Source organism: Pelmatolapia mariae, linkage group LG8 (genome assembly GCF_036321145.2).
Source record: "Pelmatolapia mariae isolate MD_Pm_ZW linkage group LG8, Pm_UMD_F_2, whole genome shotgun sequence".
NCBI classification, from domain to species: Eukaryota; Metazoa; Chordata; class Actinopteri; order Cichliformes; family Cichlidae; genus Pelmatolapia; species Pelmatolapia mariae.
The window spans coordinates 976,417-993,566 of record NC_086234.1 but is presented as its reverse complement, the minus strand read 5'-3'; the positions used below and the strand labels follow the sequence as shown (position 1 = coordinate 993,566).

At 44.8% G+C, this 17,150-nt stretch overlaps 1 protein-coding gene across 1 annotated transcript in view; it reads left to right on the top strand.

Annotated features, from left to right (window-relative positions):
* Positions 1-4,716: 4,716 nt before the first annotated feature.
* The window catches only part of LOC134633553 (cGMP-dependent protein kinase 1-like), a 72,613-nt gene continuing 60,179 nt past the window's right edge, over positions 4,717-17,150 (top strand). Inside the window, exon 1 of the mRNA XM_063482397.1 lies at positions 4,717-6,259. Coding sequence (XP_063338467.1) covers positions 5,940-6,259 — 320 coding nt within the window. The 5' untranslated portion in view covers positions 4,717-5,939. The remainder of the gene's footprint in view (positions 6,260-17,150) is intronic.

Sequence of the window (17,150 nt, the reverse complement as noted above, 5' to 3'; positions counted from 1 at the left end):
GTTAAATCCCGCTAAATGGGACACTGGCACCACCTACTGTTGTAAAAGTCACCCTGCAACATTCACAAAGGGCAAGGGATTCTGGGTAATCCTCAGAATAATGGAGGATTCCTGCGAGGTAAGGAATGCGCAAATGTCGTGGGGAAGAAAAATCATATCGCTGGTTGTAACAGTAATACAAGCTGACCTGATTATTTTTGTTGTTTAAACATCATTTGTTGCGGGTCATTTCTCATGTCCTTATGTTGAATTAAGTGCACATTTATGTGAGATTCCTTTATTGGGAAGAGAGGAAAAAAATGGGAGCATAGTTAGCTAACTCTGTTGTTGCTTTTCCATTTAGATCTTACTCTGATTGTCCACGACAATAAAAGAAAGCATTCTAACTTGTTGCCTTTTTGTTGTGAATGCAGGTATGTGACTGTGCCACACTGTTTAGAGAATACACATTGTTTTATGTACAGTTCTGAAATATATTTCTGTATTCCTTTCATTTGGGAAATTTAAGATGCAGATTAATTGTGTTGAGGTTCTTCTATTTTGTTTGTATAATTTTACCACTATATGAGCACACTGCAAGTGGAAATGTAATCCTCAGAATAATGAAGGATTCCTGCGAGATCTTACGCTGATTGCCCACGACAATAAAGGAAAGCATTCTAACTTGTTTTGTGATCTTGTTGGTCAGCAGTGGTTTTCTCCTTGGAGTCTCCCATGGAGGCCATTTTTGCCCAGCCTCTTTTTTATTGTTCATCGTGACCTCTGACTTTAACTGAGCCGCATGAGGCCTGCAGGTCTTTGGATGTTGTTTTAGGGTCTTCTGTGACCTCCTGGATAATTTTGGCCAGCCGGTCGCTCCTGGGAAGGTTCGGCACCGTTCCAGGTTTTCTCCATGTGTGGATAACGGTTCTCACTGAGGTTCACTGGAGTCCCAAAACCTCAGAAATGTCTCTGTAACCTTTCAGACTGATGGATGCCACTGGTGTTGTTCCTCAGCTGGTTCTTTAGATGGTGGCGTGATGTGCTGCTGTTGAGACCTTTCAGCCTGCTTCAGTCTATAGGTTTGGCTGTGAAACTGACCTCAGCTTTATAACAAATGTGTGTAATCACAGTTAATTCATCCAGAGAAAAAGTTGAGTCCATGGGGAAACCTTCTGACTGAAAACAAACGTGTCTCAGGATTCAGCTGATCAACGCTCCCAGCAGTCGGCGTTAGGTTTGGTAAAGAGATAAAACCATCAGACCTGACCTTTGAGTTCAGATGAACTGTGGGGTCCACATAGCTGTGGTTCTGATCTTTAGGTGCTTTTAAATGTTTAAAATAACTTCTGTTCTTAAACACATGTGGCCAGATGTTCCCCGTGGTTCCCAAATCTAAAAAAACTAAATGTCGAGTTTTTTAAAGTTTTATTTAGAGGTGAAATCTTTAACGTATGTTTGATCTTTATTATAAGTTGTCATCTATTCATTTTATAATAATAATGGATTGCATTTATATAGTGCTTTTCGGGACCCCTCAAAGCGCTTTACAATTCACTCTCACATTCACACACTGGTGAAGGCAAGCTACAGTTGTAGCCAAAGCTGCCCTGGGGCAGACTGACAGAAGCGAGGCTGCCATATCGCGCCATCGGCCCCTCTAGCCAACACCAGTAGGCGGTAGGTGAAGTGTTTTGCCCAAGGGCACAACGGCCGAGACTGTCCGAGCCGGGGCTCGAACCGGCAACCTTCCGATTACAAGACGAACACCCAACTCTTGAGCCACGATCGCCACGATTTTTCTGCTTCCTGTCTGGATCTGCAGTCTAAACAGTCAAAACTTTTATTTTGAAAGGCACAGTCCCAGCTCTACTGGGACCTCCACTCTGCTTCAACTGTAGTTTGAGCATTTTGTGGGGGGGGGGGGGAGGAGGATACACAACAACAAACCTGTCAGAGCAGTTTGAAGAACAGCTGATTCACATCAACACCTGCGCTTTTATTCTGAAAAAGAAATCATAACCAGCCATATATTTAAATTTTTCGTGCTTCGTTAAATTATCACTGTGTTTATAATTTATTGATTGGTGTGTGTGAATGAGAGCTCCACAGTTAGCTGTGTAACTGCAGCTCAGCTGTCAATGAGGTGAAGAGTAATCTGGATACTGACACGTCACATATCCATATTTAGATGTTTTTATTTCTCAGTGCTCACGTTTAACCATCGCACAGCTCAGCATGTTACTGCATACTAGAGGCCGCCCACAGCCACCAATATGTGGAAACCAGAAAGACCCCAGCAGCCGTCACAGACCTGCACCACCTTTACTGTGCTGTGTGGACAGTAAAGGTGCTGGGGTTGCAGAGCGGAGCATACATCCTGTAAATAAACAATGGTAGCCTGCAAATGTCAGAGTTACATACAAGTTCAACCCAAGATAAGGACAATGCTGGACAACACCTCCCACTGGAGCACGCTCAGTGAGAGACTGAGATTACCCATAATGCACCACTGAACGACACAGGAAGTCATTCCTGCCTGTGCATCTCTCTGTACAACTCCTCCATCTGATGCAGAGAACACACTGCAGCAGTTACACTCTCACTATCTGCACACGCTCTGCAGAGGAGTAACAAACAAAGTTTCACAGGTTAGAGTCAAATGTCAATCATAAATATTTCAAATATTTCACGTCTGTAATATTCTGGATATTTATAACTGAGCTTTTTGTATATATCAGAGCTATTTCTTATATTTTGGAACTTTGTGATATATTGTATTATTTAAGTAGTTCAGTCTGTTACTGTTATTGTCTTGGAGCGACTGTGACCCACAACGATTCTTCTGGGATTAATAAAATATTCTGATTCTGATTAATTCACAACATCAAGGTGCTTTTTATAGTAAGATAAAGACCCCACATTAATACAACAAAAACTCCAAACTGACAATCATATGATCCCCTATGAGCAAGCACTTTGGCGACAGTGGGAAGGAAAAACTCCCTTTTAACAGGAAGAAACCTCCAGCAGAACCAGGCTCAGGGAGGGGCGGGGCCATCTGCTGTGATTGGTTAGGGTGAGAGAAGGAAGACAGGATAAAGACATGCTGTGAAAGAGAGACAGAGATTAATAACAGACATGATTCAATGCAGAGAGGTCTATTAACACATAGTGAGTGAGAAAGGTGACTGGAAAGGAAAAACTCAATGCATCATGGGAATCCCCCAGCAGCTTACGTCTATTGCAGCATAACTAAGGGAGGATTCAGGGTCACCTGGTCCAGCCCTAACTATATGCTTTAGTAAAAAGGAAAGTTTGAAGCCTAATCTTAAAAGTAGAGATAGTGTCTGTCTCCTGAATCCAAACTGGAAGCTGGTTCCACGGTTTGTCTGCAGTTTGTTGTAATGACAGTGATCGTCCAGCAGAGGGCGCCATGTGACAGCAGGAGTCCTGAGCTGGCCTTCAGCCGCTCTCTCTGCTCTTTAGTAACTTTATTTATAAAAGACACGAACGCTGTTTATGTTTTTCTGTGAAATGTTTTTTCTTCACTGCTAAAAAAAATAATAAAAAAAATTCAGCTACGAGACAATTATTGCAGAGAAATACTTAAAAATAAAAATTGAATAACTTTACAAAGCCCATTAAAGATGATGAGCTGATAAAGGATCATAAAAGAAGACTATAAAAGACAACATCACATAAAAGCACGTCCATAAAAATGTGGTTTTGAAGGAAGTGGCTGATTTTATGAGCCTGCTCTGCTCCAATTACTAGAACTTTATTTCCACAAACAACAAAACAGACCGACTGACGTGAAGCGACCCCTGCAGCGTGCAGAGAGACCACAGCACGGCAGCAAAGGTGCCACAGAGGGAATCGAACCGTGGACCTGCAGCACGCCGTGTGCACAGGCCACATCACCACATTCACTCAGGAAGCTGCAGGCCTGCTCACAGCGCTTCAGCAACATCCATCAGAACCACACCCGTCTGCCTCCACCAGCTTCTGATTCCGACTCAGCCCGGGTTCAGGTGAGGCGGAGAGATGTTGCTCTGACTGAACACTGGACTCGTGTTCCCACCTGAACTCCACCCTGAGGGGTCTCAGCGTCCGCTGGAGTCTGTGGTCTGAGGATAAATGAGCGCGAGGGTGAAAAGTGAAAGAAAGAAATATAAAGAGAGCGGAGCAGCGTGAAGGCTACATGTGGTTCAAACATGACATTTACAGGTGAAGGTGGAGGTTCCTTTATGATGCCGTGTTTGAGGAGATCCTGGATGTTGTTTAGGCTCCGCCCTCTTTGCCTCCGAGGTCACAGAGACTGAATTAAAGATGTTATCCACCCCAATTTCCTGCTGATGAAGTTGGTCTCTGTGTGGTTCTCCCTGATGGGAAATAAAGGTGTGTGTGTGTGTGTGTGTGTGTGTGTGTGTGTGTGTGTGTGTGTGAGCGTTGGGGGGTGTTTGGGGGTTGCCCCTGGGCTTCTTAAACAGAACTCCGGCTCTGACACCAGCCGTAAATGTTCAGCTTTTAAACCCTGAAAGCTTCAAATGTTTCTGAGTGAGGAGGAGGAGGAGCTGAGGCAGACCAACTTTTCGTGGCTCGTGTCGTTCAGCCTCAGCTCCGGTAACTCGCTGAAGTGCCGCCGGGATGAAGCGGCAACGTTTCCGTCCTCCGGTGCGCGGCAGAGAGAGGAGAGCGGAGTGAGAGCGTCTCCTTCCTCCCGCACGTTTCTCTTTGCGTTTCGCGTTTTTTCGCTTATCGGTTTGAAAACAGCTCCCGTGCACCTGAGTGACGCTCAGCCCGCAGCAGGAGGAGGAGTAGGAGGAGGAGCAGGGGGAGAGCGGGGCTCGTGTTTCACGCCGTGTGTTTGCGTGGATTCGCTTCTGCGGACGCCGCTGTGCTGACCCAGTCTTCCTCCGGACTTCACGCGAGGACCTGTGGATTCTTCACTTAAACTTTGTTCCACGCTGTCGTCTCTCTGGTCGTCTCTCATTGATCAGATGTTTCCTGGAGGTACAGCTGCTTCTGCAGGCAGGACGCTGAGAGCTGGTGAGTGTCTGCTCAGGTTTCCTCTCACTCATCTCCACATCTGCTCAGATGAAACAGGGAGGATGTGAGGTCACACCCTGAGGACCAAACGTTTCTCCAGTTGCATCATCAGGAATTTTGTTTTCCTTGGAGGACCGAGGAACTCAGAGAACTTTAAAGACTTCAATGGGAGAAACCTGAAACTGCCACAAAGAAGGAAACTATCCTAAAACCAGAACTAGGTGTTTGCTCTCTGGTGAAACTCTGAGAACCCCATCTGAGGAATTCAGGGAGACCCTGGAGGTCCTTCAGTACATACTGAGAAGAAAGTGAGTGAAACTAACGACACACCTGAATTATCCTCCTGGAAGAACCTGCAGCATGACCTCAGACAAACCTCAGTGAGTTGCCAGACTCAAAAGTTTTGAGGGAGGGATGTGAAGAGAGCTTCTCAGACACTGAGCTGAAACTCTGATTTAACCAGAGGAACTACATGACAACCCAGGAGGCCTCTGAAGACGCTGAAAGGCTCTGAATCTGAAGCTTCCTGAAGGTCTTTCAAATTTTGTACGTGACCCCCGAGAAATGCTGAATGTGGCAGAAGAAACAAGTAAGTGCAGGTGTACCAAAGATCCTGGGTGTAAGAATATTTAAGAGTTGCTGTAACTGGCTCATAGACTAACACTTTGACCAATCAGGATGAGCACTTCAAGGATCCTGAAGATCCATAAAAACAGGAAACTCTGAGGAGGAGGTGCTGTGCAGAAACATGACTTTTGGAAGTCAAAACTTTTAGGTGCTCAAAATCCTCAAAGACCCCAGAGGATTCGAAGAGTCGAGTTCTTTAGGAGAAGAAGGTATTCCAGTGGAACCTGGGGGCGTACCCCAGATAGTTCAAAAGAACTCCTTGTGGATCCCCTGAAGGACAGATGGGGACCTTGCGGGACCTCCAGTATGCCCTGCAGGAGAAGATCGAGGAACTTCGGCAACGCGACGCCCTGATAGACGAGCTGGAGCTGGAGCTGGACCAGAAGGACGAGCTGATCCAGAGGCTGCAGAACGAGCTGGACAAGTACCGCTCGGTGATCCGGCCCGCCACCGCCCAGCAGGTCCAGGCGCAGCAGCAGAGCCTCGTCCTGCAGCCGGACCAGCACCGCAGCAAGCGGCAGGCCATCTCCGCCGAACCCACCGCCTGTGACATCAGCGACCTGTGCCATGTGACCCTGCCCTTCTACCCCAAGAGCCCAGAGTACGTAAGCTACCTGCACCTTAAAGGGTTAGCTCGTCCTCCTGCAGGTTTGAGATCTGTGGCTCTGAATGAGGGCAGCGCTGCAGGACTGTTAGAGTTTTCTTTATTGTAGTCAGTGAGTAGAGCTGATGTGATGAGACAGGCAGCTGCACCTTTACCCTCAGACACATAAAGGGTCATTTCCAGTCGTTTGATGTGATTATGCTGTTTGGAGCTGAGGTTCATGTTTGCTGCGATTCTTGAGCGAGGAACGCAAACATGAATCCATAATAGATTAATTGAGTTTTTGCTAAACGCTCCAGCTGCAAACACCTGGCTCACATCCGAGCAGCTGTTCATCAGCCTCGCAGACGTCCTGAGAACCAATCAGATTTAACTCTGTTCTCCTGACTGATGGGCTGAAGGTGCAACAACAGTTAGCTGTTTTACAGACTGAAAGCTGCAGCTTCGTTGGGTGTGATTAAAGCTGGAAGCTTAGACAGTTTGTGGGTAACACCACAGCTTCAGGTCCGTCATTTCTAAGGTGACGTATCGGTCACACAGCAGCTGTGACGCTGCGCAGTCAGAGCGCCATGTCGTGGTTTCTTTGAGGAGAAAAGTGAGAGCAGCTCCTGCCTCCTGAAGCCTGTACAGGGGCTGATCCAGGATACCAGACCCTTCAGGCTCTTTCCTCCTGCTGCGTGTCCTGGTGTTAGGCTCACAGCTTTAGTAAGACCTGGACTTCACTGCTCTGCATGGGTTTCATATTTAGAGATAAATCCAGGTACAAAGTCTCTGCGTGCGTTCATGAGGGTTTTTTAATATGGCGCTGCTGGTGCTTCACAGCACCACCAACCCTCCGATTAGCACATGACCTGCTCTACCACTGAGCTCCAGACACTGCACAGGTGCTTGCTCTTGATTTTACTGCTAGATTACAACTTAGGTGTTTAAATAAAACAATTTTTTATGAAGTCAGGCATCATTCTGTATTTTCATCATTCTGTATTTTGGAAATAAGTTGGGACTAATCTGGGAAAAGGGGAGCTCCTGCAGCCCTGAGCTGTCACAGACTGGCACAGAGCGAGTCGTTGCTGTAGTTTTTTTAAAAAAAGCAGAATTTAATAAGAATCAGTAAAAACACAAAGATGTGAGCAGGTCAGTGTGAAGGAAGATTCCAAACAGGACCAGGTCATGCACGAAGTGTGGGCGGCTGTTTTGGGCCATACTTCTGTGGACTTTTAATTTTGCGGTCTGACATGAGCTAGGTGCATGTTGTTATTTTGAATGATGCTTCCTGCATGAAGCCGCCACACGTTAGCTCATGTTGTTGTCATTGTTGTCTGGGACCAGGATGCACAGCGGGAACGTGCGGCTGCGTCTTCATCTCTGCGGCTTCAGTGAAGGTCTGATTAAAAGCGAGCAGACGAGTGGGGGCCGGCGTCCCGGCAGCACGGGTCGCTTCACCTGCACAGGTGGAAGCAGAGGACGGCGTGCAGATTCATTCTCCTCTCTGATCTTTCCTTTGTCTTTTTCCACATTTGCCTCTTCAGCAGTGAGGAAGCATGAAGCATTCATAAGTGATGCAGTGTGTTCACCGGCTTTTCCTTCCACGGATGAAGTCGCCCCTGAAACACGTCGACGGCTCTCACATCACATGATTCGTTTGCACGTGTTAGTCTTTATGTTGTCGTGGACACACGTATGATGAGTGATGATTGGCTGTTTTCTCCTGTTAACGGTGGGCAGCGCGTAGACGACCAGTTTGGACTCAGAGTTTTTTGGCGCCTGCAGCGCTCGGTGGGCCTCGTCAGCCTCGTGCAGGCAGGCCGCTCCACCTCAGAGGCCTCTAACACCAAACACTCGACGCGGTTCAGGAATCCAACCTGCTCGCAGGGATCTCGTAGTTTAGTTTATCTGCTCGTGTGTGACCAGGATGTCTCTGACTGCAGCCACTCATGGTTCAGCTAAATAGATTTAAATGCTGTGTTTATGTAACATACACAGAACTATTATATTCATAAGCTTAATAAAATCTTATTGGAAACATAACTGAGTTGAATGGTTGGCTGTAAAGTCTGCTGGGGTTCTGGTGTGCAGGAAGTGGAAGCAGATGGATTTTCTGAATCAAAGATGGTCCGACCAGCAGCGGCGTTTGAAGGCGCTGTGAGTAATCAGATGCTCAGCCTCAGTTCTTCAGTTTCCAGGACACGTCACACTGCAGTAACCTTCGGCTCCCTGACGCGCCTCTGCCGCTCACACTTCTGTGTGTCGGCTCAGCTTTCCGCCAGAGATCCACCTGATGCTGCACTTCCTGTGCGAGTGTAGACATTTGTACCTGTAATGACTCAGTGTTTGCTCCTGACAGTTTCCTGCACTCACTCACTTTGTGCTGGGAGTCACATTTGTTCTACTTTTAACTCTGAGTGAAGCTTCTTCTTGAAACAAGGTTTTACTCAGAGCTGCTTCCCAGTTTTACTTTTGGACCTTTATGATTGGTCACAAAGGTCATAAACAAATATGCAGGACTGCTTTCTTCCCTTTGTGCAACATCTCTACAAATGGAAACGTCACATTATCTTTTCAGGAAGTCCTAAAAACTCCCTGAAAAGCCTTCAGTTAATCCAAAATGCTGCAGCAAGAGTCCTGACAGGGACTAGAAAGAGAGAGCAGATTTGTCCTGTATTGGCTTCCCTTCATTGGCTTCCTGTTAAATCCAGAATTCAAAATCCTGCTCCTCACATACAAGGTCTTAAATAATCAGGCCCCATCTTATCTTAATGACCTTGTAGTACCATATCACCCTATTAGAGCACTTCGCTCTCGCACTGCTTCTGCGAGATGTGGCTTACTTTTGTGTACATATACATATATAAGGATCAGATGGTGTCGCCCCCTGCTGGCTGTTTGAGAGAAGCTGCACTTCGGCATCAGTTCCACTTTTCAGACCTGGAAGCTGCTGCCGTCTTTATTTACAGGTTGTGGGTGGTTCCCACTAAAGTTGGTATTTGCAGCACTGCATTTTGCTATGATAACACACACACACACACACACACAGTTCTCTGAGTTCTCTGTATTATGATCAGGTTTTCTGTGTCCACGTCAGTGTGTTGGTTTGTAATCCACATGTTCCTCCCACACACACACACACACACACACACACACACATCTGACAGGGTTTCATTTACATCCCACCACCTCTCGCTGTCAGCGCGCCTGCCTGAGTGTTTGTCTGTGTGTGTGTGTGTGTGTGTTGTTTTAGAACAGTGTTACAGTGGAGAGTGTGTGTGGGCTGCGAGCGCCCACCAGCTCTCCTGCTGTCTGCAGCGAGGCTCCAGAGGCAGACGAGTTAATGATGAGCTGAGACTCGCCTGTCACAGATCTGCTGCTGACACTGGACTTTTATTTTGAAAGTTGTGTGTGTCAGGCAGGCTCGTCCTGTTTGTTCCTGGTTGCTGCGTTTGATGAGGTCGTTTTCATTCGCGGCTCTTTTCTTCCTGCTCCACACGTTTCTGCTGACAGTTGGATGTTTTTGTGTCACCTGCGTTTCCTGATGTGATGTTTCGTTTTCTCGTCCTTTGTGTTTGTGAATAATGATTATAAGATTATTGCTGCAGTCCTCAGGTCTTCTCAGTTTTCTTTCCTCTGTCTGCATCTCATCTCAGGCTCTGTGAGCACTCTCTGAGTTTGGTCCTTCTTTCAGTTTACTTCCGGTTTTATTTTGAAAGACGGGTGCTTTGTGGTGTTCTTTCTTTGTACTTCCTGTGCTCCTCAGCGCCCTGATCCTTCTCTGGGCTTGTATTTCAGGTCATTTCCTCACTCTCAGTTTCGCTTCCTCCTCACATAATCGTCGTAGTGATCGCCTCTTTAGAGTCACCTGTGTGTTACCTGTTCCCAGTCAGCCAATCGGTGCTTTCACGTCATAATGTGCAGATTTGCACTCAGTACTGCTGCTGTTTGTGTTTCCAGATGATCTCCTTGTGCAGGACTTGCATGCAGCGCAGTGCTGCATTTCACTGTCACATGCTCAGTTGATGTTGTGTGTAGGGTCACATGACGCATCCTTTTATGTGAGCATGCTCAGAGCCTGCAGCAGGAAGCCTGTGCTAGCCAGCTAACACAGCTAACACAAAGAAAACCAGCTGTGTTTGAGTCTGCGTGTCCTTGGGCGTTACTCACCCTCGCTGGCTCTTTGTGTTTGGTATGTTTTCTGATAAAACTTTTTTATTCTGCCCTTTCTATTCTTCTTCTTCTTCTTCTTCCAGTCACCCCCTTTAGGGATCTCCAGAGCAGATCATCTGCTGCACCTCTTCCTATCCCAGCATCCTCCTAGCACTCTGCATGTTCTCCTTGTCCTCCTCTTACATCCATGAACCTCCTCTGAGGTCTTCCTCCTCTCCTCCTGCCTGCAGCTCCATCTTCATCATCCACTCTCCCTTCTCTGCACACGCTCAGACCGTCTCAGCCTCTCTGATTTTTCGCTCCAAACTGATCAAGTTTTGAATATTAAACTTTTTTTGGTTTTAGTTGCCATAAAGATGCTTCAGCCTTGTTGTTTCCACAGTTACAGACGAGTTTTTCTTTCCTCGGGGATGCTGAGGCCTGCAGTCATGCACCTGCTGTGGCCTGGTATCTCCGTGCTGCATCAGTGGGTGTCGCGTGGAGCGTCATGCTTCCCTGTCCTCAGACGGATCTCCATCAGGATATGAAAGTCTCCGTGTTTCCTCCCGACTCTTCCTGTGATGCTTTCGCCCCCTCTGGCACCTCTTTCGTTTGCTCGGCTCTGTGTTTATTGTCTTCTGTGTTCAATGAAGTTTTTCTTTTTTTTTCTTTGAAATACATTTCCTCACATCCTGCTGATTAATTTTTGTTCTTTAATTCTTTTTGCCTTTTATGTAAAAAGTAGTTTGGTTCCTATCTCGTCACTTGTTCTGCTTTTCCTTTTATTTTCCTCCTCACTCTGCCGACTCATGCAGTAATAATGTCTGCTTCATCACCCCCTCCATCCACTCACAGCGCTCCTTCATTGCTTTCCTCCTGAGTCCAATTTGCATGCAGCAGCCGTCCAGTCGTATTTCTTCCTTTGCAGATTCACCAAAATAAAACCCAGCTAATGGATCCTCTCGGTGCTCGTTTGACTGCCTGGACAAAATAAAACTCTCAATCTAACCTTAAGTAGACCTTCAGGTGTATTTTTTCCTCTGTAATACAGTTATCTTGCATACATGAATGTTTTACAGTCTCAGAAATGTTGGCTGCCTGCACTGAATTTGATTTTGACCGAGGTGCTGCATAAATCTCAAACAGCTGAGGTGAAGTTGTAGATTTTACACCTGCAGTTCCTCAAACATCCACTAGATTTTATGACAGCTTCAGTTCTGAGAAACCTGTTTTTGATTTGACTTTCTTCATTTGATTTTCAGTCATTTCTCTGATGCATGCATCATCTATAAAATGTGTGTTTTTATCCATACAAGCGAAACGGTTTGCTCATAAAAGAGTGACATATCTTCCACGGCTGAAAGTGATGCCAAGTTCCTTTAGCCTGTGTTCTCTCTGATGTTGAGCAGGGTGCATCTCCCGTCTCATTGTATAGAAGTCTACGAGGAAAAAGCTGATCTGAGCTCAGTGAAGTTCTCCCTGGTCTCAGTCACTGGTTTGAGGTCTGACTGAATGAAACATGAAGTTCGTATTGGAAATGTTGGTCCATTAGAGTCACATAGAAGCAGTGAGCAGGGCAGGGTTTAGGATTTTGTTGTGTGAAAACTATCAGCGAGGATAGGAGCATCAATCATCTGCATATAAAATGACATTTACCTTTAATTCATGCACAAACCAGCAACTGTGAGAAAAACAAAGTCAGAGGTCCTCACACGGAGCCCTGTGGGATGCCACAATTTGAGTTCAGAGCATGTAAGAGGAAGTGAAGCTATTGAAGACTGTTCTGAAACAGTTCTGCTTTTTAAGTTATCATCATCCTCAGCTTGTGCCACGTTAAATCTTCCTCCAAACCCTCTAACACCCAGTAAATCATTGCCTTGAATTAAGCACTGTGAATTAAAATGCTGCTCTCTTTAACATTCATTCAGCCGACTGTTCTTACTGCTGACAACTGGACATTATCCTCTTTGACATTTTGACACCAGAATAGTTTCCTTTGTTATAAATGAGCTTCACAAATTAAACTGAATTACTTCCCCAACAGATCTGATGAGGGTTTGGATGCTGTTACATCAGTCTGAGTGAGCTGCAGGTGTTTTCAGCTCCCAGCAGTTTACACATCAGCAGCCTTTTTCTGAGCTTGTGGGAGCCTGAGCTGTGAGCCGGCTGACAGCTGGGAGTGTTGGTTTTTCTCCTGTTTTCCATCTTTTTCCACTGTCTGTCTCTTTCAGTTTGTTTCACTTTAAATGAGTTTTGACAGGAAGGAAACCTTTGGCTTTGCTTTAATATGCTCTCCCTCCCTCTGTCTCTTTGGGCTGATTCATTCCTCTCGGCGTTGGGTTTTCTTTGTGACGGCACTGTGAAGGAGGATGGAGCTCCTCTCCTAACGAATACACCGTATCTGACAGCAGAGTTCATGTGTGGCACCAGCTGCTTGGAAAACCTGTAATTATGATTTGATAGTTGAGAATTAGCTTCACTTACATTGGAAGAGACAATCATGGAGCTTAATTCACATTTAATCTGTGATTTATTTGTCTTAATGAAAATGGATCTGTTTGGTAAACAGGGACCAGAGCAAACTAAACAGGAAGTGCGTAGTTATCTATAAATCCTGATTCATAAATTATCTTTAAAATGTACATGCTTTATTTTTAATTTTGATGGTTTCCTCACTGCAATCTGCTTTTATATGCCTGTTAATTATTTTTAGTTATTTTATCTTTTTTTCATGAATTGTATTGAGATGCACTCAAAGTCTCTTCTACGTCCCTTTTAGTACATAAACTAATAATTGATCAAAAATTGAATTACAGAAACCTGGTTGCAGCAGGATGATTATGTTAGTTTAAATGAATCAACACCCCCGAGTCATTCTAACTACCAGAAAAGCACAAGCTGAGGAGGGGATGTGGCAGCAATCAAAACCAGTCTTACTTGTTATCATCTATCGTCCACCTGGGCCTTACACAGAGTTTCTCTCTGATTTCTCAGACTTTTTATCTGATTTAGTGCTCAGCTCTGATAAAATAATTATTGTGGGTGATTTTAACATCCATGTAGATGCTAAAAATGACAGCCTCAACATGGCATTTAATCTGTTATTAGACTCAATTGGCTTCTGTCAAAATGTAAAAGAACCCACCCACCACTTTAATCACACTCTAGATCTTGTTTTAACATATGGCATAGAAACTGAACATTTAACAGTGTTTCCTGAATATGATCAACCTATCTCTCTCTCATCTGCAGAGGAATGGCTTATTTGAAGAGTTTCAGTCAGGTTTCAGAGCTCATCACAGCACAGAAACAGCTTTAGTGAAGGTTACAAATGATCTTCTTATGGCCTCTGACAGTGGACTCATCTCTGTGCTTGTCCTGCTAGACCTCAGTGCAGCATTCGATACTGTCGACCATAATATCCTATTAGAGCGATTAGAGCACGCTGTAGGTATTACAGGTACTGCACTGCAGTGGTTTGTATCATATCTATCTAATAGACTCCAATTTGTGCATGTAAATGGAGAGTCCTCTTCACACACTGAGGTTAATTATGGAGTTCCACAGGGTTCAGTGCTAGGACCAATTCTGTTTACATTATACATGCTTCCCTTAGGCAGTATCATCAGAAGACATAGCATACATTTACACTGCTATGCTGATGACACGCAGCTCTATCTGTCCATGAAGCCAGATAACACACACACATGCTTTTGATGTTGAACCATGCACAGGAAGTCTGAAGGTGAGGCCATCATTTGAATGAAAAATGAACATAAACCAATCGGAGAGAGAGAAAACTTCAGGAGTGGTCAAACCAACTGTAGTCAAACTAAACTTTATAACATCCAAAAAGGTCAGGAGCACCTGGAGGGGGGCAGGTGTATCACTTTGAAGGTCTGCAATCAAGAGACGTCTTTTCAGTTCTGAAGGCAGAGATCCACAGTAGCAGCTGTTAGTTTGTGCAATTACTTTTTAGACTGAATTGCAGTTTTTCCATATGGTACTTGGGGTCTCTCATATGGATCCTGCTGCTGTTGGAAACATTATGAATAAAAGCTGTGAGCTCATGTTCGGGATCAGAATGATTAATCAGCTTTTACAGACCAGTGTTTGCAGCAGGGCCAAAGTCATGGGAGAGGATTCATTTCATTATTTCCTGCATGGTTTGGTGAGTCTGAGCTTCCATCAGTTCATCACTGTCGTCAGGATGACTGCTAAATATTTGTCTTCTTTTGCATGCATGCTGCAGTTTCACAGTTTAATATGAACTTCTTATTGCTGATCTTACTAAAATTGAATTTTCATGCTATTGGTACTTTTTAAAGCTGGCTTTACTTTTTGTTCTACCTTTGCTTTTTTCATAGCAGTCTCTTTAATGCAGATGTTATTTGTTCAGACAGTAACGTGTGGCTTTAAACACTGATTTAAAGTTACGGCTGCTGAACAGCAGTTTGTCGTCTGGGTTTTTGCAAACAGCCCGTCAGCTGTGAATGGGCTTCGGTTTTAAACACGAGAGTCTTTGTGAAGCCAAAGACTGTGAAACCTTTTCATCAGCTGCTTCAGTCAGCGTCCGTATGCTGTGATCAGACTGGCAGAGGAGCTGCAGCTCAGACAGATCTGTGGCATTTCAGACACTTTCACAATCAAAGCAGAGCACTAAAATAAGCTTTCAAAGGAAGGCAAATATAAACTTTAGAGGTCTTCCGCTGAATCTGTCACAGAGAGCAGGTGGGGTTTGTTCAGTGCTCAGCAGATGTTCACCTGAGGGCAGAATTGCTGGTTTGATGTGTTTCTGATCACTGCAGGTACAATCCTCATCACAACTCCTCGCAGCTTCTGAGAGAAACATGGGAATCGGCTCATTCTGCAGCCGCTGCCCTCAAACCACCACAGGAGATGTTTCACTAATGTAGTAACTGCTTTGCAGATGATATTTTATGTAAAGAGGTCATTGTAGGAAACAAATGTCAGGCTTGTTTGGTTTCAGCTGCTCCGCTGTGATGACCTTCTGTTCAACTTGGGTTTAACGACTGAGTTTTTCACTCATGATTAGACAAAAGAAAAATACATATGAAGAGTTTTTGCTCAATTCAATTCAGTTTTATTTATATAGCGCCAAATCACAAAAGCAGTTGCCTCAAGGTGCTTTATATTGCACAGTAGACCCTACAATAATAGATACAGAGAAAAACCCAACAATCATTTGACCCCCTATGAGCAAGCACTTTGGCGACAGTGGGAAGGAAAAACTCCTTTTTAACAGGAATGACTTAAAATGAAATGAAAATGACTCCAAGGTTCCTCACAGTGTTACTGGAGGCCAAGGTAATGCCATCCAGAGTAAGAATCTGGTTAGATACCATATTTCTAAGATTTTCAGGGCCGAGTACAATAACCTTAGTTTGATCTGAATTAAGAAGCAGAAAGTTAGCGGCCATCCAGGTCTTTATGTCTTTAAGACATTCCTGCAGATTAAATGCGATGTTGAGGCTGTCATTTTTAGCATCTACATGGATGTTAAAATCACCCACAATAATTATTTTATCTGAGCTGAGCACTAAATCAGATAAAAAGTCTGAGAAATCAGAGAGAAACTCTGTGTAAGGCCCAGGTGGACGATAGATGATAACAAGTAAGACTGGTTTCTGAGTTTTACAGCTGGGGTGGACAAGGCTAAGCATCAGGCTTTCAAATGAATTAAAGTCTGTCTGGGTCTTTGGTTGATTAATAGGCTGGTGTGAAAAATTGCTGCCACACCGCCCCCTCGGCCTGTGCTTCGAGGTTTCTGGTAGTTAGAATGACTTGGGGGTGTTGATTCATTTAAACTAACATAATCATCCTGCTGCAACCAGGTTTCTGTAAGGCAGAGGAAATCGATTTGTTGATCAATTATTAAGTCATGTACTAACAGAGACTTGGAGGAGAGAGACCTAATATTTAATAATCCACATTTCACTGTTTTACTCTTTGGTTCAGATGTGGATACTGTATTGTTCTTTCTTTGTGATTTTTTATGTTGTTTGTTGCTGGTTTTTAGTTTGTTTTTTGTCTGTTTGGGAGCTGACACAGCCTCAATGGAGATGGGTTTTGGGGGGGTAGCAGGAGGAGAGAAGCTGCAGAGAGGCGTGTAAGACTGCAACTCTGCTTCCTGGTCCCAACTCTGGATAGTCATATTTTGGGGGTTTAATAAATTTGTTCATATTTCTAGAAATGAGAGCTGCTCCATCCAAAGTGGGATGGATGCCGTCTCTCCTAACAAGACCAGGTTTCCTCCAGAAGGTTTGCCAATTATCTATGAAGCCCACATCGTTTCTGGGACACCACTCAGACAGCCAGCAATTTAAGGAGAACATGCGGCTAAACATGTCACTCCTGGTCTGATTGGGGAGGGGACCAGAGAAAACTACAGAGTCCGACATTGTTTTGGCAAAGTTACACACCGATTCAATATTGATTTTAGTGACCTCCGATTGGCGTAACCGGGTGTCATTACTGCCGACGTGAATTATGATCTTACTGTATTTACGTTTACCCTTAGCCAGCAGTTTTAAATTTCCCTCAATGTCGCCTGCTCTGGCCCCTGGAAGACAATTGACTATGGTTGCTGGTGTCTCTAGCTTCACATGTCTGAGAACAGAATCACCAATTACCAGAGTTTGACCCCCGGCGGGTGTGTCGCCGAGTGGGGAAAAACTGTTAGACACATGAACAGGTTGGTGGTGTACCTGGGGCTTCTGTTTAAGACTAT